This window comes from Apiospora marii (genome assembly GCF_038362585.1).
Source record: "Apiospora marii strain CBS 49790 chromosome Unknown utg000004l_segment0_segment1, whole genome shotgun sequence".
Lineage (NCBI taxonomy): Eukaryota > Fungi > Ascomycota > Sordariomycetes > Amphisphaeriales > Apiosporaceae > Apiospora > Apiospora marii.
Genome location: NW_027117376.1, coordinates 2,543,049 through 2,562,988, shown reverse-complemented (window position 1 = coordinate 2,562,988; position 19,940 = coordinate 2,543,049). Strand labels below are relative to the sequence as shown.

At 53.4% G+C, this 19,940-nt stretch overlaps 8 protein-coding genes across 8 annotated transcripts; 3 read left to right on the top strand and 5 right to left on the bottom strand.

The window, feature by feature from the left end:
- Positions 1–591: 591 nt before the first annotated feature.
- Positions 592–1,938, top strand: PG985_007781 (heterokaryon incompatibility protein-domain-containing protein; the record flags this gene model as incomplete). The annotated part of the gene is made up of 1 exon (XM_066827549.1): positions 592–1,938. One exon carries the CDS (start codon positions 592–594, stop codon positions 1,936–1,938), a length of 1,347 nt encoding a protein of 448 aa, XP_066685224.1.
- A 204-nt stretch (positions 1,939–2,142) lies between these two features.
- Positions 2,143–4,309, bottom strand: PG985_007780 (uncharacterized protein; the record flags this gene model as incomplete). Its single annotated transcript, XM_066827548.1, has 5 exons — positions 2,143–2,401; positions 2,507–2,902; positions 2,977–3,151; positions 3,230–3,934; positions 4,039–4,309. The coding sequence occupies 5 exons, from the start codon at positions 4,307–4,309 to the stop codon at positions 2,143–2,145; spliced, it is 1,806 nt and encodes a 601-aa protein (XP_066685223.1).
- Positions 4,310–6,277: 1,968 nt separating this feature from the next.
- On the bottom strand, positions 6,278–7,045 carry PG985_007779 (uncharacterized protein; the record flags this gene model as incomplete). The annotated part of the gene is made up of 3 exons (XM_066827547.1): positions 6,278–6,451; positions 6,500–6,814; positions 6,863–7,045. 3 exons carry the CDS (start codon positions 7,043–7,045, stop codon positions 6,278–6,280), a joined length of 672 nt encoding a protein of 223 aa, XP_066685222.1.
- A 2,040-nt stretch (positions 7,046–9,085) lies between these two features.
- On the bottom strand, positions 9,086–9,828 carry PG985_007778 (40S ribosomal protein eS26; the record flags this gene model as incomplete). The annotated part of the gene is made up of 3 exons (XM_066827546.1): positions 9,086–9,242; positions 9,432–9,662; positions 9,806–9,828. The coding sequence occupies 3 exons, from the start codon at positions 9,826–9,828 to the stop codon at positions 9,086–9,088; spliced, it is 411 nt and encodes a 136-aa protein (XP_066685221.1).
- A 746-nt stretch (positions 9,829–10,574) lies between these two features.
- On the top strand, positions 10,575–11,095 carry PG985_007777 (Ubiquitin-40S ribosomal protein S27a; the record flags this gene model as incomplete). Its single annotated transcript, XM_066827545.1, has 2 exons — positions 10,575–10,949; positions 11,009–11,095. The coding sequence occupies 2 exons, from the start codon at positions 10,575–10,577 to the stop codon at positions 11,093–11,095; spliced, it is 462 nt and encodes a 153-aa protein (XP_066685220.1).
- Positions 11,096–12,037: 942 nt separating this feature from the next.
- PG985_007776 (glycoside hydrolase superfamily) lies at positions 12,038–13,252 on the top strand (the record flags this gene model as incomplete). Its single annotated transcript, XM_066827544.1, has 1 exon — positions 12,038–13,252. The coding sequence occupies one exon, from the start codon at positions 12,038–12,040 to the stop codon at positions 13,250–13,252; it is 1,215 nt and encodes a 404-aa protein (XP_066685219.1).
- A 414-nt stretch (positions 13,253–13,666) lies between these two features.
- PG985_007775 (uncharacterized protein) lies at positions 13,667–15,400 on the bottom strand (the record flags this gene model as incomplete). Its single annotated transcript, XM_066827543.1, has 1 exon — positions 13,667–15,400. One exon carries the CDS (start codon positions 15,398–15,400, stop codon positions 13,667–13,669), a length of 1,734 nt encoding a protein of 577 aa, XP_066685218.1.
- An 839-nt stretch (positions 15,401–16,239) lies between these two features.
- Positions 16,240–17,879, bottom strand: PG985_007774 (uncharacterized protein; the record flags this gene model as incomplete). Its single annotated transcript, XM_066827542.1, has 2 exons — positions 16,240–16,382; positions 16,442–17,879. 2 exons carry the CDS (start codon positions 17,877–17,879, stop codon positions 16,240–16,242), a joined length of 1,581 nt encoding a protein of 526 aa, XP_066685217.1.
- Between the last annotated feature and the right edge of the window lie 2,061 nt (positions 17,880–19,940).

Sequence of the window (19,940 nt, the reverse complement as noted above, 5' to 3'; positions counted from 1 at the left end):
CTTCCCCTCATCTCCAACTTGTTTCCCCTCAACTTTCCAAGCTCACGTTACAGGCCAGCATTGAAATGGCGCACATATACCCTTATGAGCCGATCGATCTTTCCAGAGATGCCATTCGCATTCTTCGTCTCTGCAGCTACTATCATCACATGAATGAGATTCGTTGCGAGATATTCCAAGCATTCATTAGTGATGATGAACGTTTACCATACGAGGCCCTTTCTTATACATGGGGCGGGGAGGTAGATGAATGCTCGCCTACTATTATACTCGGCGGTCAAACGGTATCGGTCACCCGCAACCTTTTTGATGCCTTATATCATCTACGTCGAAGCGCCAGTGATCGATTTCTATGGGTCGATGCCCTTTGTATCAATCAGGCTGATCCTCACGAAAAGGGACATCAAGTGGGACAGATGAAACAGACCTATGAGAAAGCTGAAACCGTGCTCGTGTGGCTCGGGACCGGTTCCATGGAAATTGAGGAACTAATGGTAAACCAAGTACCCATTATAATTTATAGGAGCTTACGAACTGATAATTATACACTCCAAGATCTGGATGATCGACATTGCAGGAGAGCTCAGAAACATGAACTGGCGGAAGAAGCCATTGCCTGAGATCAGAAACATGTTATCGCTAACATGTCTTCCAGTTGGCGAAACAAACGAAAGCCCGACAAATCAGCGAGCGTCCGCTTTCATCCACTTGACCGAAATACCATGGTTTGAACGAGTCTGGGTCATCCAAGAAGTTGCCATGGCCCAGAAGACAACTATCATGTATGGGCGTCGAGCTGTTTCGTCAAGCGTATTTTCAATGATACCTTCCCTTATTGGCATCGAGCTGAGTTCCCACGCCAACGCAATACTCGAGCTGATGCCAGGGTGGTTGAGGTTCCAGTCACCATCGAGCCAGGATCGTCGACTTTTGACTCTACTTCGCCGGTTCAAAGATAGCCAGAGCACTCTTGAGGTGGACCGTGTCTATGCTTTTATAGGCCTTGCATCAGATGTCTCGAACTTCTCCATTGATTACAACATCTCTTTCCAGGAAGTGGTTTCGAACATCGCATTGTACTTGTCTACTGGGTCACTCAGCCACGCCATATCTCTCCCAACAGAAATGTTTTCCTACTCCGAAATGCTGGTAGAGTGCCAAAACAGAGAAAACTTGTTTGAATTTATTTTCTCTCGCGGATTGAAATTTAAACGAGCGGATATATTGATACCACTGCTGGACATCGAACCAGGAGCCAGGCAGTGGATCACTGTCCTCGAGGACTTTATACTCAACGTGGACAGTTTTCGCACAATTGTCGACGACCATTTCCCTGGGCAGCTTATTGTACAGGAAAATGACCTTGTCCAAAAGACATTATCGGAAGTGATCAGGTTAGGCATTTTTCAACCACCATCAAGTGACCGGCACACTGGTAGGGAAACCGAAGGTATCGAGGGTGTCTATCCACCAATATATATTCTGAACTGGACTCGTCGAATGCTTCTACTCGTCGCAGTACATGGAGACGTCAGCATTATCGGAAACTTTCTAGAATCGGGCAAGTATTTCGACACAAGCCGATATGACCAAGCCTGGTCCCAAGCTCTCGATGTAATTCCCAGGGCTGAATGTGCTGAAGCACAAAAGGGGTCGATGAATCACGCACTGGCAAAGTTGCTCATCGCCTTTGGGCCAAACTACGATGCTCCCTCTGATTCTGAGCTGGTGGAGCTTGCCCGCGCATCTGCGTCAACCAAAATAGAGCGCCTGAAACAGACTCAGCTGATGGAGCTTAGGCGTGCCTCTGATTCAATCCAAAGAGAGCGGCTGAATGAACTACGGCTGATCGAACTTGAGATTGCTATAGTACGGGGCTCGGTCAAAGATGCTGAAGACTGTCTGAACGGAGAGCCAGGTCGCTTGTATGGAAACTGACAAATGGAAAAGGAAAGGCGTTGGAGAATATGGAAGCAACCGTCCAAGTTTATCAGAGGCCGGCACCACCCGTCGAAAATGCAATCCAATGGCAATGAAAAACAGTATGGAAGCACTTTGTATTAAATATTACTCAAGTTGTTTGGAATAAACACTTTGATTATGCAAACAAGATACGGTTATCCAAATAGCATAACATATCTCTCACACCTCCTGAACTACCTCCCCGTCGCTCCCCTTATCCGTGACCTTGACACCACTGCTTACGCCCCTACGTCGAATATTACCCGCCTCGTCATGCGCATCGTCCCACTCAGCCAGCTCAGCTTTGGGAACCCGGACAAGGTGGTGCGACTTCGCCCCGTTGTTACCAATGTCGATAATCTCGGGGCGGATGGCGTAGCCCTTCCATTTAGGGATCCAGGAGATCCAGGCCTTGTAGTAGATGAAACATCCGACAATACTAGAGGAGGTAGTAAGCAAGGTGTACTGTACATGAATATCTTGAACGCGGTCCGGAAAGACTGTGGGGCAAAATCGAGAAGCAGGATCAGAGAGAGGAACTTACATTCCAATGCCCACGAAGCAGTAAGTCGCATAAAAGAAGCTCACATTCCCCGCATAGATGCCCCCCTTGGGCGGGAACCAGGGCATCACCAGCACGTAGACCTGAATCAGGATGAAGAAGATGACGGCCACGTCCCAGGCCTTGAACTCGGGGCGGTGCCGCGCTCCGACGATGCGCTTGTGGTTGCGGCGGATGATGTAGAGGCCGGCTGCCATGGCGAGGAAGAACATGCTCTCCGGGTACGACCGGAGGCTGACGACGAACTGGAAGGCGTCGCCGGCGGGGGGCGCGACGATCATGATGAAGGTTACGATCCACTTCAGCAGATAGGGGCCGATGGGGGTCCCGAAGGGTTTGGTGGTGACCCAGAACTTGGGGAAGGGGAGGACGCCTTGGCTAGATGTTGACAGAGCTATGGTCATATGCGTGTACCTAGTTGCACAGAAAGGGGGCGATGTTCTTTTTCTTACCGTCCAATTTCGCGGATGGAGCGCGAAGATCCAATCAGTACGGCAAGGAGGTTGCCGAAAGCGCTGAGCAGCACAAGGACGTTCAGGGCAGTTTCTGCGTGGCCTTCACCGAATACGGCGGTGAAGAAGACGCCAGCGGCAATCTCCTTGGACTTGCGGAATTCCTGTTTCGGAACTAAGGATGCAATTGGGTCAGCATATCTGGCAAGGGACGATACTGTTCAGTCTCAGAACCGGGTCAGTCAGAACTAACCGGCAGCGAAGTAAGCAATGTTGCACATGAAGTACAGCACCGCGACAATAATGACCGAAACGGTACAGTTCCTCCTCAGCGTTTTGATGGGGTTCTTGATCTCGGCCACGACGTTGAACGCGTTGGAGTAGCCCGTGTAGGCGAAGATGGTGTTGACGAGCGCGTTGGCCAGGTCGTTGCCGTTATCGGTGGTGCCCTCGAAGCCGTGGCGGAAGTTGGCGTGGGGGTCCGGGACGCGCTGGGGCGAGACGTGCCCGCCCAGGACGACGAGGCCCGTGATGCTGATGAAGACGAGCGTGATGATCTTGACGGCGCCGAAGACGTTGACCGCCCACAGCGAGTACTTGTTGTGGGCGATGACGCAGATGACGGCCAGCGTGTAGGCGGCGACGGCGACGCCCTTGGTCTCCCATTCCGTGGGAGGCGTCGCACGCGCTGCGATGCGCCACACGTAGTTGGACAGTACGATGGCATTACTGCTGGCGAAGGACAAGACCACGGATTGTACGGCGAAGGCGACGGGGAAGAAGTGCCGGGGGCGCGTGTAGGCTTGCTCCAGGTAGACGACCTCGCCGCCGCTGCGGTTGGGGAAGTAGCTGGCCAGTTCGAGGTACACGGCCAGGCCGGCGAAGGCCATGATCGCACCAATAACCCAGTAGATGAGGGCGAGGCCAATGGAGCCCGTGTTGTTCAGGATGGTTCCGGCTGGGCGAGAGTAATGTTATCGTCAGCATTGCATACATGCATCAACGGGGCATTTGACCTCGCACTAGGAGATAGGGGAATGTCGACTGCTAGGTATAGCTTACGTGTGGAAAAGATACCCGTTCCGATCATTTGGTTCACATTGAGGAATATAACTGTAAGCCAGCCGACGTGGTATCCCAGTGGTGACCTGTTCTCGACGGGCGCGCCGACGGCCTCTTGGTAGGTCGCAGCCGAGCCGTTACCTCCTTGGGCTTTCGTGTAGGTGAGACCGCCATCCTGGACGACGGATACATCCGAGTTGGATACGTTGACGTCCACTGGGGCGGCTCCGGCATCAGGCTCGGACGCCGTCCGTTTCGACCACAACGGCATACCGGGCGGTGCGCCGAGGAGGTGAATTGAGGGAATGAGGTCGCGAAAGGGTTAATTGAGGGGGTATGAACGATTCAAATATTGATAAGCACCTGCATATAGTTTAGAGGCCCAACGAGCAGCTGGGTAACATGAGACGAGCAAAACCTTACTGGCATGTGCGACCTATGGCGATCAGTGGTTGATAAATGTCGCCGTAACCTGGCTTTACCAATCGCGTGCTTTGCCTCCATGGTCACATCCATACGCGGTTCACGACAGCCAAACCCCTTCGGGTCATGGGCAGTGTCTGATAGCAGCCTTGGGACGCTCTTGGGATCCATTGACCTTCCGGAGTGAGCAGTGCCAAGGAGCTTCCCTAAGGCTGTTCATATGCAGATAGCGCAAATGCCATGTGGTGCCAAGAAGCACGCAAGCGGCGAGATAGATTGCGACGGAATCTTGGTTGCTGTCGCCAATTGATGGGGTTCCCATTGGCTACAAGTCCGCCAGCGGGTTGCAGCACAGCGTCAAATGGGGAGTCGCAATCTGGCCAGCAGATGACGAGCTCGAGGCACAGTGGAACTCGAAACGAGAATGGACATGACACATATAAGGCTGTAGCTAACTCCCAGTGAATAATATCAAGTTGCAGAGAGAGGGTTTACTCAGTGAAGACGAGGAGACGGCGATTCGTCATTGCCTCAACGGACGATGGGATTGTCGTCAATTGCCTGTTTGCTGTCCCGAACCATGGTTGCGCATCGACACTGATCTGACAGGGCGCGGCGACCGACCCGACCGTACATGAACCGAGAGGATGCCCGTGAAAATATCGTGAAAGTGTTCCACGACCACGTGGAGAAACCACGCAGCAAGATCCAAACCGAAAACGCGATATGCGCTTCGAAAGAACCGACCGAATGAGCTGCGGACTTGCGCATGGACCTAGTCGGGAATCCGGCCGAGAATTAGAACGCTGCAGTCCATCTGGGCCGAGCCAGCAATTGAAAAAAGCGAACAGGCCATGCACGGCTTTGGAGGTTTGGTATCCCACTTGAACTCGGTCAACTGGCCTTCGTATCCGCTCAGCATCTTCTCGCCAGCACTTGGAAGGCGAAATACGGGTTGTGTTCATCAATGCTGCGACCAGCTCAAGTGTCAATGTGGTGTTCGCGGCTGGATTGCCAAAAAGGTCAAAAATGCAAAACATACAACACCGAGGATTCCCAGGTCGTCACCGACCCTAGTACTAATTCGGCTCTCTGCTGCTTATATATGGGAGAGCGGACGGGATCCCTAGTATTCAGCAGGATATGGTCGTATGTGAAAGAATGATACTGTTTGAGGGATTATGTAGCACATGTTTGTGTAAGCATTGAGTGCTCCAGTTGGTGCTGGTGAATTTTGGCCACAACATTGAACATCTTCAAGATTGACCACATCCAGTACACCAGCATGGGCTAAGGCTAGACAGTCCCGACGGGCAGTTCCAAACTCGACATGCTTCTCTCATAAGTAATATGATCAATTGGCAGTACGAAAGCCTTTTGGCCTGGAAAGTGAACAACCAGTCAATTCCGGCGCGCTGAATGTGTTCAGTGAGCATGCCATCTCGCTGAAGCTTTGGCCTCCGGGCTGTCGTCGCGAAGCTTCCCATTAGCCTGGATCCAGCTACTGTTGAACGTCCACAATCGCTGCGACATCACGGCAGCCGACCACCAGCATAGGTCATTGCTGAAATTGATTGCATATGCGCGCAGTGGCCATATGGTCTATCCGAGTGGCGCGTAAACTCGCCTTCCTCGGCCGCCGTGGTGTGGTGCCTGGCCGCATCTGGCATACCATCCCAATTCTGTGCAAGCCGGGAGGGTCAACAAGAAGCAGGGTCTTCCCCCGCATACCAAAATCCCACTGCGCGAAACGAGATATAGCTCCGCCCCTCCCCCATGATGCCAAAGCGATGCCATGTAACCTCACAACAGGATTTCATGCCTTCAAATATGCCACTCGGCCGTAAGACACCAAGGTCGCAGCAGCAGCGTATGCCATGTGAAAGATGTGCGCATAGGAACTGCCACTTCGATGTACCATTACTTCCCCGGCTTGATCTGGGGGACCTCGTATTGAAATACCACTTCGCATGTGGGAGCCATGAATATGCTTGGCATGTTTATATAAGAGTGCCTATGTCCGATCATCTCTACTGACCTTGGAAAGGAGATCCAGACAAGCACCGCACATACTGTTCAAAGCCACAGCACCCTGCTTACCCAGATCCCCTCCATTTCCAAACATATACCTTCTCCCTCCACAAAGCCACCAAACATGCAACTCCTCACCATCTTCGCCAGCCTCCTCGCTGTCTCGGCCGCCACCCCGGTCGAGGCGGCCGCGGCCGAGATAGCATCCCGACAGGCGGCGTCGGCGGCCAAGTGCGCCGACTGGGGCGAAGGCTTCGGCGGCAGCCTGCTGCTGGGTCCCACCGACGCCCAGGCCAGCCGCTGCTGCATCTACGGCGAGTCCCTGGAGCTATGCTGCCGCAACGACCCGGCCCTGGCCGATGACCCGTACTGGTCCCACAGCCTCGAGTGCTCCAACCCCTACTGGGCCAACCCCACCATCTGGAGCAACCTGTACCACTGCAACATCGACCCCAACTACATCTGCAAGGCGGAGTGCGACGAGGTACCTTACTTGTACGATAACCCCAAGAACTGCGCCAAGTAGTTGGTTGGCAGTAACGGCGGGAGTCATGGGCGTGGTCGTGATGGGGGAGACGCGGTGGTCGATTATGCGGGCATGAGATAGGAGAAGAGTTGATCAACAGAAGATATTGATGATTACCCTGTCACTAAATATCAGGGTATATACAAAGTCATTCCGTACATAATCGTGCCTTGTCTCGTACAACAGCCCCTCTTGCTCTTCAGCGTGGCCCAATCCCAATTTGATATGCCGGCAGAGGCAAAAATTCGTAGCGAGTATTTTGATATCGTAGAGTCTGGCAACGGCAGTCAGACCTTTTTATGCTTGGGTCTGCTCGTAACTGCGGCTAAGCTGCTCTGGCAGTTTCTGTCACGTTATCCCTTTCGAACATGCACTTGCTCATGGAATTTAACAGTCTGGCGGAATTACCCTTTCGATACGGGCAAGCAGCGTTTACTCCCCCGCAGCCGGGTCCGTCAACTTACATCTGGAGCTCGACGCACTTTCTCGCCTAGTCGTCTCCTTGGTCTACACAGACCTTCCACTGCTCTGTCCGATGTTGCGTCTGGAAAAGCCAGAATATTGGTCTTGGATTTTCCAAGGCTCATTAATGGCAAGTGACCATGTGCTTGCTACGCCGCTGGGTTCTCAAGGGGCTTGAGATATTCTCCAAATTCATACGCACCGATACTACAGTGACGACTGCCTGGCTGCGCTGGAATATGAGAAGAGCATCCGTGAATAGCTGGGCAGCTGCTGGTGCCCTTTGAGCATCTGGTAAGGGGATCAAGACATGCCAGGCTCTCCCACCCAAAGGGAGGAGACGGAGAGCAGCCACTGAGTAGGGAATATCTGATAAGCGCCAGCCGCCAGCCGACAGTCGTTTAGAGGGGGCCGAGTATCCAGCACACACTTCTGATAACTGGACTGCGGAATGATGTACCCGTACAATGTGTAGTAGGAGGTTTGGTAGATTCACAGTACTTGAGCCCGGTCATGGGATTTTAATAACTTAGACGGCGAAACTGGATAGTAACTTGTTGAGGCAATTAGGACATTCCCTTGATCGAAACAGATGTCACTTGGCATTCATCTTATTGACTTTTTCCGGCTTTCCAGAAGCTGCATTCTAGTCTTGACCACCACAGCATCTCGCTCGCGGCAAACTGCAGCAAGATCGCTAACACACGGCAACATGATGCGCTCGAAGTTCATTGGCAACAAAGGAACCCAATCTTGGTAGTATGCATCTTGGGACTTTGAGGACCGTCTCGCTGGCAAAACCTATAGGCTGAAGGCGGTGCTCAGGGCTTGACAACTGCGCCGAGGCAGTTCAGGTGCTACATGTATTTACGTGCATGTTTCATAGCTCCTACCGCTGGAAACTTGACGAAAACTCGTACAGTGCTGAGCAAAGAGGCACCAGATGAGGCGGTGACATCAGAGCGGCTGTCGTGAGTGGATTGGAGAGTGGGCATCAAGTTCATTAGGCCTCTGCGGCAAATGGACGGAATGGCAGTGTTCCAAAGCCAATTTCGCAATCAAATGCATTGAGATGTGAAGCCAATAAGCTTCGCGCTCACTGGTGAGTTGGTGGTGCATTCAGCTACACGTAGCTGGGTGGTGTCTTAAAGTCAGGGCACCTTCGATGCTTCGTCATGTGTGGGATGGAAAGACGCTGGACCAAAATCTTACCAGGCAATGAACGTGCTGATTCTTCTGTATTGCCTGTCCTGATGGGACGCGCATGATGTCATACCCTCTACTGGCCGACATTGCTGTTGTGGGATGATGAACATTTGATATGAATAGTACGCACTGCTTCGCAACCCAATTGGCCTCGCTGGCCAGACTTTTTCGATACGGGGGGCGTGTGGCACAGGCTAGCATTGGCATCTACGAAAATCAAGTGACAAGCCCTCACTTGTTACAGTTCACAGCAGGAGAAGAGCGACAGAAAAGATGTGGTTTGACGTTGTTCTGCCTTGTGGCAATGACTCAATTCATCTCGGTCATAATGTGAGAAACCATGTCAAAAACCCAGGACATGCAATCAAAAGCAATACCGTAGTGACCCGTTTCCCTTTTTCATAACACCGAAATCCAGCCAAACACCCTTGACGTGACGCTTCGCTTAAGCGACAGTCTTACCGGTCTGGCCAGTGGGGACGACCTTCTTGCCGTCCTTGTTGTATCGGACGCGAGGAGGGGAGCACGGTTGCGGCGACCGACGCGAGATCGGACACTAGATAGGTAGCACATCAGTATGGGGGTTCATCCGGGGGAATTTACCAGGAGAGGTGGGCTCCGTATTCGAGTGCAATGAAGCGTGCAACCAAGGTTCATCTCAGTTGCATACGATTTCGCCGAAGCGAAAAGAGCGCAGTTGTTCCCTTGCGGGCACCCCTCTCCTGAGGGATCTTTATCAACGTACCGGACAATCTTGCCGTGAATGGCACAAGAGACACAGTACTGCAGCTTGAGGTACATCTTGGGGACGGTGTACTCGGCGAAGACGGAGGCGTCCGAGATATCACGGATGGCAGCCGACTCGACCATGTTGCGGATGGTGAAGCGCTTGATGGCCTTATCCTTGGGAGTGCATCGCGAGCAGTTGCTGCAGCGGATGGGCTTGGTGTGGCCGCGGCCCTTCTTGTTGCGACCGCTGTAGAAGAAGAAAAATGTCAGTCGGGTGATTCTCTCATGGTGGATTGTGCAATGTGGGCGACGTCGGTCGGATCTCGTTCTCGCATCGTGGGGACAACGGTGACAGCAGAGACGACGCGGCGCGGAGGTGGTGAGGCATACTTGTTCTTTCTCTTCTTGACCATTTTGGCGGTTGTCGATTCTTCGTAACTGGGAAAAACGAAGAGGGAAGATTGAGGATGTTGGGGTCTGGCTGGGAGTTTAAGGACCAGTGGAAGATCTTGGGGTTGTGGTGCTGATTGCCAAAATGCACCCCACTGAAAGTTGGACTGGTCGAGCTGTGGCCAATCGGAAGTCAGGTCTCTGCAGCGCAAAAGATCGCATTAAGCAGTGGAGGGTTGGCCAATTTGGAAACCCTAGCACGTGACAGATAGTGGGCGCGAAAAAATCCAGATAAGGTGCGGTTACGTTTTGATGGGGCACGCACGCAAAAGCCCAATCAATCAGTGATGGTCTGTGCGCCACCCACCAGGAATTGTAGGCGTGGAAAACCATCCCACCTTTTTCAGCTTGGAACTTTTCTTTCCCTTCCGTGTGAACAACTTCATCTGTATAGTTGCTTAGGAGGACAATCATATTGTCTAGGTACGTGAGCTCATTTGACATCCCGTTGGTCGCGCGTATGGCTTGCGAGCCTACTGCGATCATCATTCCCAAACTTCCCTGGCGCAAACTTCCTGGGATCGAGAGAATTCCCAAACCTTCAATGTTGGCCTTTCTCCGATCGTCCCTCCAATTCAGTATTTGAGGGAGCTGGATTCCTGTCTTGGAGCTTTTCCCTCGTTCTGAATATTCATCATTCACACCTCTACACTGCAAACCAATCCCAAGCAACCCAATCTAACATATCTGCGATTTCCAGGCAGCCATCATGCAGATCTTCGTCAAGACCCTGACGGGCAAGACTATCACCCTCGAGGTGGAGTCTAGCGACACTATCGACAATGTCAAGTCCAAAATCCAGGACAAGGAGGGCATCCCTCCGGATCAACAGCGATTGATCTTCGCCGGCAAGCAGCTCGAGGACGGCCGCACTCTTTCGGACTACAACATCCAGAAGGAGTCCACCCTTCACTTGGTGCTCCGCCTCCGTGGTGGTGCCAAGAAGCGCAAGAAGAAGGTCTACACTACCCCCAAGAAGATCAAGCACAAGCGCAAGAAGCAGAAGCTGGCTGTGCTCAAGTACTACAAGGTCGATGGTGATGGCAAGATCGAGCGCCTCCGACGCGAGTGCCCTGCCGAGACCGTAAGCTCCTCTCACTCTCACTCCCATTCCATGCAACTATTTACTAACTCGAATATCAGTGCGGTGCCGGTATCTTCATGGCTGCCATGCAGGATCGCCAGTACTGTGGTCGCTGCCACCTGACCTACGTCTTCGACAAGCCTTAAATGCGCTTTTTTTGGAGGGAACAATTCATGCATGAGATGGGAGTTCGGATCGAAATGATATCAAGGTCATGGAAGGAACCTGATGTGGCATGGAATCAACATAGATAGCCCCCACACCCAATGCAAGGTCACGATCAATCTACTAGACTACTACCAGTGATTATTCCAGTTGTGCCATGTTATCCCAGTAATAATGCTGGTGAACTTCTGTTGCCTCCAGTGGTGGTTCCAGCGGTTTCAATGGTGGCTGTACACACTAGCTTAGCCGCCTAGCAGCTAAGCCACTGGTTGTTCCATAATTTATTCCACCCCACCAGGCCTGGACAAGTCAACTGCCATCAACGTCATTCTGTTCAATTGTCTTAGAGGGGCATCTCAACTCCAATGGACTCTGTTGCTCTGAATCGCATGGTTCACTGCGTCTGGTCGAGGCCTTTGGGCCTTTGATCAACACTCGTATTCAGTGATGTGGTGTTCCAATGACTATCAGGTAGGCTCGGAAAACGAAACAGTAAGCAGCCAACGATGATTGATTCAACAGCCGACGGAGCCAGGAGCCGCCCTTGCCGGACGCGCTGAGTCTTGCCACGCAGCAAGGCAAGACCAAGCCAAGCCACGCACCCCAACCTGAATCAAACGACCTGTCATTGCCCCATGCTTGGAGGCCGCGCACTTTCATTTCATGCAAGGAATCTGGAAAACCAAACCCATTATAAACGAGCCTACATCTTGCCCAATATCTTGTAAATGCAATTGCCTCGCTTCAGACCGTTCACTTTTACTTCGGTGATCATCCTGTTTCTTGCAATAGTCTACACCATCCTTAACCCCACTTGCTGGAACTCCCTTATAACACAGCTTCGTTCGGGTTCAACTACTGCCAGCACATCTGAGTCTCTCTTCGCCAATCCTTTGCAGTCTTCGTATCCAGCCACAGACATCATGGGTGGCGGACCTGAGCCCGGCTACCGTTCCGTGGCCTACTTCGTCAACTGGGCCATCTACGGCCGCAAGCACCGACCTCAGGACCTCCCGGTCGAGAAGCTGACCCACGTTCTCTATGCCTTCGCCAACGTGCGCCCGGAGACGGGCGAGGTCTACCTGACGGACACCTGGGCCGACACAGACATCCACTGGGAGGGCGACTCGTGGAACGACGTCGGCCTCAACCTGTACGGCTGCATGAAGCAGCTCAATCTGCTCAAGCGCCGGAACCGAAGCCTCAAGATCTTGCTCAGTGTCGGCGGCTGGACGTACAGCTCCAACTTCAAGCAGCCGGCCTCGACGCCACAAGGCCGCGCCACCTTCGCCAACAGCTGCGTCGACCTCATCAAGAACCTGGGCTATGACGGTATCGACATCGACTGGGAGTACCCGCAGAACTCCGCCGAGGCCGCCGACCTGGTGGCGCTGCTGCAGGCGACGCGCGACGCCATGGACGCCTACTCGCGCACGCTGCCGAAGCCGTACCACTTTGAGCTGACGGTCGCCTGCCCCGCCGGCGCGCAAAACTACGAGAAGATGGACTTCCGCGGCATGGACCGCCTGCTCGACTTCTGGAACCTCATGGCCTACGACTACGCCGGCTCCTGGGACTCCACGGCGGGCCACCAGGCCAACATCTACCCGCACCCCACGCACCCGCAGCGCACGCCCTTTAGCACCGCGGCGGCGCTGCACTACTACACGCGCCAGGGCGTGCCGTCGCACAAGATCGTGCTGGGCATGCCCCTGTACGGCCGCGCGTTCACGAACACGGACGGGCCCGGCGCGCCCTTCAACGGCGTCGGCGAGGGCACCTGGGAGAACGGAGTGCACGACTACAAGAAGCTGCCCCTCCCCGGCGCCCAGGAGATCTTCGACCACGAGGCCGGCGCCACCTACTGCTACTCGCCCTCGAGCCGCACCATGGTCAGCTACGACAACGTCGACATGGCGCGCCGCAAGGCCGCCTACATCCGCACGCACCACCTCGGCGGCGCCATGTGGTGGGAGAGCAGCGCCGACAAGGACGCGGCCAGCGGGCAGAGCTTGATTGCCAACGTGGTCCAGGGCATGGGTGGCGTCACGGCGCTCGACAAGTCGCGCAACTGTATCACGCAGCCGCAGACCAAGTACGAGAACCTGCGGGACGGGTTTCCGAATGATCCGAAGTAGACTATGATGTTCGGAATCACATGCAGAGCTTGCGCCAATCAATTATGACCAAAGACTTGGGATTTCAGGGACGGAAGGATCGGGAGGAACACCAATAAGAATGACTAGGAAGGGGAAACGACAATGATACCTAAAGAAACACACCATCTGTCTATCATTAAAGATAGATAATGACGATTATGACTATTTCAATCCCAGAGACTTGCTCGAAACTCACCAAGATTGCATCTTCGTAGCTTTATAAATCAACGTTTATTTCATAATGGCCAATAACTACCCTCAGCTACTTATGTCCAATGAGCTGTCACGCTCTCATGTCAGTCAATGAAGGTCACACTGGAGTAGATATGGAAATCACCGGACTCTGTTCTCAGTATGTAGGAGCGAACACGTGAGCGCTTAGAAACCCCATGCCTATCGAACTGTTCTCTGGTGCAGCTCAGACTTGCGGGAGGGCGGCTTCATATACACGCGCAACCGGTACAGAACTTGTTTCCGTTCCTTTTGCGCCTTGTCGTTGCGCTTCTTAATCTCCATGTTTTCGTTCTGAACCTCAGTCTGGCTTCCCCCGTCTGTTTCTCGGCCCTCGTCGCTGTCTGTTGTTGCCTCTTCTTTTTCTTCTCCGGTCTGTCGTTCTACCACCGGCTCTTGCCCCTGTTTGCTTTTCGTTCTCGGTTTATGGGCAGTTGCTGATTTCCTAACAGTCGTTCGAGCATGCGACATCGCGTTGCCCGCTCCTGAAATCTCGGATCCGTCTTGCCCTGGCTGTCCGAACTGCTGGACCTTGCTGGTACGGGGCTTCGTGTACATTCGCACCCGATAAAACACCTCAGCGTTCGCCTCCTCCTCGGCGATTTCTGTTGGCTCCTTATCTTCCTCGTTGCCTTTCGCTCCCTCTTCGCTTTTCTTCGTGTTTGTGCTCTTTGTCACCCCGTCTTCTCTCTCCTCGTCCTCGTCGCTCTCGTCCACAGCCAGTTCCCCGCCAGACAACAGCGACAGCAGGATCCTTCCTACCACCGAAGAAGTGTCGGAACCCCCTGTCAAGTCCATGGAAAGGACACGTTGCAGGCCCAGCGTTGCGAGGGGCTCTGCGCTGTGGCCTTGTGGTGGTACTAGGGGCGTGGTGGGGGTCGCTGGAGTAAGGCAGAAGATGGTGTTTCCCGAGGGCTTCTTCTCCTCTGGCTCTTTGGCCGCAGCTGTGGGAGCGGTATCATCGACGGTCTCTGATTTCTCGTCCTCGGTAATAGACTGACCGTTTATTTCCTGGTCGAGTTCCGAGGCACCGGTGGTCTCCTCTGCGGCTGTTGGGCTTTCGTCTTGCTGTTCCGGTGAGATGGGATTTGTGTTGCCGTCGCCTTCGCTATCGCTGTTGTTGGCCTCGTTGTCACTATTACCGACCTTGTTGTTGTTGCTGTTGTTCGTGATGTCGTCGTCGTCTTCATTCAGCGGTGCGGTTGCGGCGTCAGCCGGGGCCAGAAGAAAGGTGCTCGCCCCCTTGATGGTGCTTCCCGGCGAGGGCACGTCGACAACGAGGCGTGCGCGGGGATTCTTAGTAGCCGAGGCAGGCGACAGGCTATTGAGACTGGAGCAGCCGTAACGGAACCGGAACTCGGCCAAGACGTGGGTTTCGCCATCGTCTTGATCGGTGTCTGCGCTGTCCTGATTACCGGTTGTTGCGGCAGTACTCGTGCTCCTAGCCGAGGAAGTGACACTACTCGCGCTGCCCGTTGTCTTTGTGCTCTTGACACTCTCGGCGGTGTTGTTACTCCGCTCCTCATTCGAAGCATATCGCTTCAGTAGCTCTTTAATTTCTTCTTCCTCTTGTCGACGCTGTTGTTGTTTGAAAGCCGCATGGGCGGCCAGCCCACTGACGGAAAGGAGAAGAGATACGAAGTAGGCCTGCGCGTCTCCAACACCGACGCTATAGGGGCTTTGGCTGGAATGCTGCAGCGTTGACTGGTTCCCGGATTGTCGGGACCCAAACTTGACAACGAAGTTCCTGTTGTTGTTCTTGCTATCGCTGCCTTGTTCTTCGTTGTCGTTCTCAGTGCTACTTTGAAAAATGCTCGAGCTACTGTCCTTGTTGTCGTTGTTGTTCTCGACGTCAGAGATGCACACGTGTGCAGCCCCATTCGTATCCGCCGTCATCTCAGTTGGAGAAGTATATACAGTCACGTCCTTGTCGATCTATAGCAAGGTGGCCTGCGGTATTCGGGATCTTTTCGGTATGGTGGTGGTATCCGAGTCTTCGCATCCACCAGGGACACGGTAGCCTGCTGATAGGGAGTCTTTTATACATGTCGCGTTTATATGGCGTTGAATGGAAGGCAGGGAAAAGGGGCACTCGCCCCCTCAACTCGATTCAAACCAGGTCAGCCCAGGAGAGCCACAAGAGTTAAGCAAAAGCAGATATTCAATCACACATGTTGAGGGAACACATCTACTATTATTGCAACCCCAATCTACAAATTACTACCCTCGAACCCAAAACAGCGCCTAGATTCAACCAAGGTAAATTGAGTACCCTCTTGTCATCTAAACTACAATACTCAGACAGCAGGTATCTACAGGCTTCTTGCAACGTCTGGACCAAGTTAATGAAGGTCACGATCTCCTGCTACATTATGACACAACTACACATCGTTGTCATGGACGCTTGGTGATGCGAGATGCCTCCATTGATGCCTCCATTGATGCTTCCATTGATGATTCCATGATACACAAACAGGCGAGGCAGTACGCACCGTAGCAACGAAGAAACCAGACACAAGCCGCGCACTAATCTATTATTGTTTGCCATTAGAAGAAACACACATTTTCGGCAAACGCCATCCCAGGATGCGGATCATCCACCATGTTGGTGCGCCTCCAATCTCGTCTAAAACATTGGGTATATGTGGTGGGCGTCCTATTCCTTAAAGCAACCCTTTTCGACGCCATACCGTATTCCATACAAGCCTGTCCAATCACCATCGATACCGGATTTCTTAGGGGATCATCGGGTAAGGGCCCCCCATGGCAAGGTGACCCGCGAAAAAGAGGTCATCCATCTCGTCATCAAAGTCGTCAAACGGGTCAAGATCGTAGAACTCGAGACCCTCATCCTCATCGTAGTCCAGGAAATCTTCATCTAGTATGGGTCAGCATGGTTGTACCATAATCTGAACATGAGAGATAGGGGTATCTTACCGTCATCTTCTTCGTCCAAGAAGGCGGGGTGCTCGTCACCCTCATCGGCTAGAGGCAGGACGAAGTGAAGCTCGGCATCGTCGGCAAACTTGCGGATGGCTTTCATGGTGTCGGGACCCTGGTGCTTGGCCACATTCAACTTATTGGCGGTGAAGGAGACGGTGGCCACAATGACGCCCGTGTTTTGCTGCTCTGCACCTTTGATGAAGATGCTGTCGAGCCGGACACCGGAGCGGCACAGTTTCTCGAGGAAGCTGGCCCACTTGTTGGGAGGCGGGTTCTGTCGGTTGTAGACTTCATCCGTGTCATCAACCAGGAGTACCTTCTGCAGACTCAGGCTTTTCAGCGTCCGCTTGAACTTGGTGACAATAGCAAGGAGCTCGTCGTCGGTGACGGTCAACGTGCCTAGGTCCAGCTGACGTAGGCGCGGGAAGGCGACAGGCGGCGGCGGCGCCAAGTCCGGGCTGCATGTGTATTGCGGCGGTGACGTAGGAGGCGGAGTCGCGAGCCACTCAAGGAAATGGTCGTGATGATCGTCCGAGACGGGGCAGTTGAGACGCAGATGGCGGATGTTGGTAGTGTGCGCCAAGAAGCGTCTCAAGTGGTACGTGTAGATCTCCTCTGAAGGGTCATCTTCATGAAGGATGGCGCGACGAGTGGTATCCACTGCAATGTTACCGTACAGGTCCAACTTGAGCTCGTCGAGTCCGGCGAGGAGCCTAGTCACATCCTTTTCCAAGAACTTGGGGATGTTGAAGGCAAAGTCAATCAGACCGTCCTGGCTGAACCGGAACTGCAAGCGCTTGGGGGCGATTTTCGCCTTGGCCGCAGCAAACAGGAGCTTGTTTGCGCACTTTGAGCTAAAATGGGCATGCTCGATGCCGCTCTTGTGGCGGGAAGGGATGCATGTGTCGCAGTAGATAGCAGTAGCACCATAGCTTGGGGCCAGAATGGGATTGCCAGGAAAGCGCACGGAGTAGTATGAATCGCATACGCCCATGAGGTCCAAGTTCAGGTTGCCGAGTGCAGCAGTCAGCAGTTCCATATCGTAGCCACTGTTCAGAAGGGCCTCTTGGCTCGAGCTCTGGGCAACGAATTTGCTGCGTCGGACCGCGCCAGCAGAACCGCGATGCAGATTGGGGTGGGCGTGCAGGTGGGTGATGTGCTTGAGGCCATCAGAAGAGTAGAGATCAGTGCCAATGAACAGACTCTTGACGAAGGGGCCCAGCCTGGAATTGGAAATGTCCAGCAAGGCCTGCAGGCTGGACTCGGTCAACATATGTTGCCTCTTGGTGAAGTTGTCGCGGGCGAAGGTGAGGTACAAAGCGTTCTCTACCTGCTTGCACGAGAGCCGGAGGGGTCCACAATCGGGCGTGTCCAAAAAGGACGAGACGTGGAGCAGCAGCTCGAGAGGCAAACTGAGCAAAGAAGGAGCCATCTTGGCAGTTTTGGGTTGCTGGTCGTCGTCAGCAGAGTAATGTGGCTGTGATAGAAGTTGCTGCTGTTGCTGAAAATGCTGTTGTTCTCGTTGGCAATTGCCTTGGTTGGTGGTAGCTGTACTGGTTGAGTTCCGAGGGGCCTCTAGGGTCATGATCTTGTGGGGAAGGGTGAGAAAATGAACAGCAAATCCCAGGGTTGGCTGGGAGAAGTATGGGAGGAGAGGACGTCCAATTAGACTTTTGTCAAAAATAGGAACTAACCTAGGAACGGGCAGGCTGGATCGACGAGGGGACCGTCGACTAAAAAGTTAGGATGGGGTCGTCATCGCAAGCTGCATCCGATGTGTGCGACAGGTGGTGGGACCAGCGAAGCCGGCTAAGGTGAGGGAGGATCCAGGGACAGCGGACAGGTTTTACAAACAAGTATCCGTAGGCAGTGAGTGTGGTGTGTAACCAAACCAAACACAAGGGAGGGGGACGGGCGGGAAGAAGTGCTGGCCCCCAGGCTGTTGTAGAACAAACGCGCTGCAGTCCGATTGGTTCAACCCGGACAGGATCAAATCAAGGCAGGGGGACGGGACCGATGGCAGGGGGAGCGAGGCGTCGGAGGAGTCAACTTGGTCAGAAGAGAACAGGAGGACAAGCGGGCAGCGTGGCAGGCAGTGAGTCCCGGCAGCAGTAACAGGAGTCGGGGCAAAAGGCAGACAGCAGGCAGAGGCAGATTCGGAGAGGCCAGTGGCCAGGGTGCACAAATCTCGGTTGCCAAAGTCAACCTTAAAATCGGGTTGGCTGGTTTCTCCAAAGGTGGTCTGTGCCTTTCGTGTCAACCTGGACCGGGCCAGAGATGGGGCTTTTTTCACACCACAGCAAGCACAGCAGATGTGAGATGCGCTCCGTGGTGGGTTACACGATTGTAGGCTGGGGAATCGACGATGACTTGGGAGCAAGATCAAACGACAATATAAAACTCTCTAATGTGAGCGGGAACCTTCAGGAATTATGGAACAACTCTGTTTTCCTCAAAGTGCATCCAAAGTTGAAACAGTGTTTTTGGTTTGGCCTTCCTAAGGTTACAGTAGTGCCGATTCAGAGCTCGGTAGGGCCTTGTGGTGGTGGGTGTGGGGATGTAGAGAGCTACAGCTTACCGAGTGGTGCAGCTCGTAGCAGGTCGGGCCAGAAGCCAAAAAGCCAGCAGCCAGTAGGAATGCCCCGGAATCAAATTGATTTGACGATCCGCGTTGCATTCCGTGCCACGACTTCAGGGCGTGCATAAGTGCCGAAGGACCAAAAACCTGGAAAATGAAAAATTGACTATGTCGCTGTGTTCCTGTCGGTCGTCGACTGTTGGCCCCAATTGACCCCAGACCTCAGACCGGTGCATCCCGATGTCGCGTCCCTCGCTTGACCGGTATTCAAGTCCAAATCCAAACTTTGATCTCTTTTGACAGCACCACTTTAATTCATCACACACACTCTCTCTCTCACCCACCACTTCGCAAGCCCCTTGCGCCACCGGTGAGCAATGAGCAGTGCCTGTATGCGCTGACCGGTGCCCTTATTTCCATGCAAGGTGAATGTATGTAGGCAATGTAATGCCATTCAGCTGCATACAAGACCACTCACGCTGCCATGTATCCCTGCCTCTCTGCTGCGGCCTGCTGTCGTTTCCAATTCTTCCAAAATGTTAAATGCTGCGCCAGGGGCACAATCAGACGACTTTCAATTCGTAAATCAGGCATTCCACGTTTTCAAAACGAGTTTAACGCCCATTCAGCCTTCCCACCGAACCTAAGTAGGCAACCGGGCCGAAGTGCTCTCGGAAGGACATACTCTACTGGCACACGCGTAGCTCACGGCCAAACGGGGTTGAGACGGGCGCACCCGGGAGATCTAACAGGACTGCAGAAATATGCGAGGCCTGCGTCAATTATCTTCCTCTCCCGCCTCCGTCCATACGATGCTGAGACACATGCATTATTGAAACTAGATTATCAGGTTTGACGTGTGTATGAGATGCAGGCCAGAAATCTGATATCTGACCAAATGGGAAGGCGGCAAGA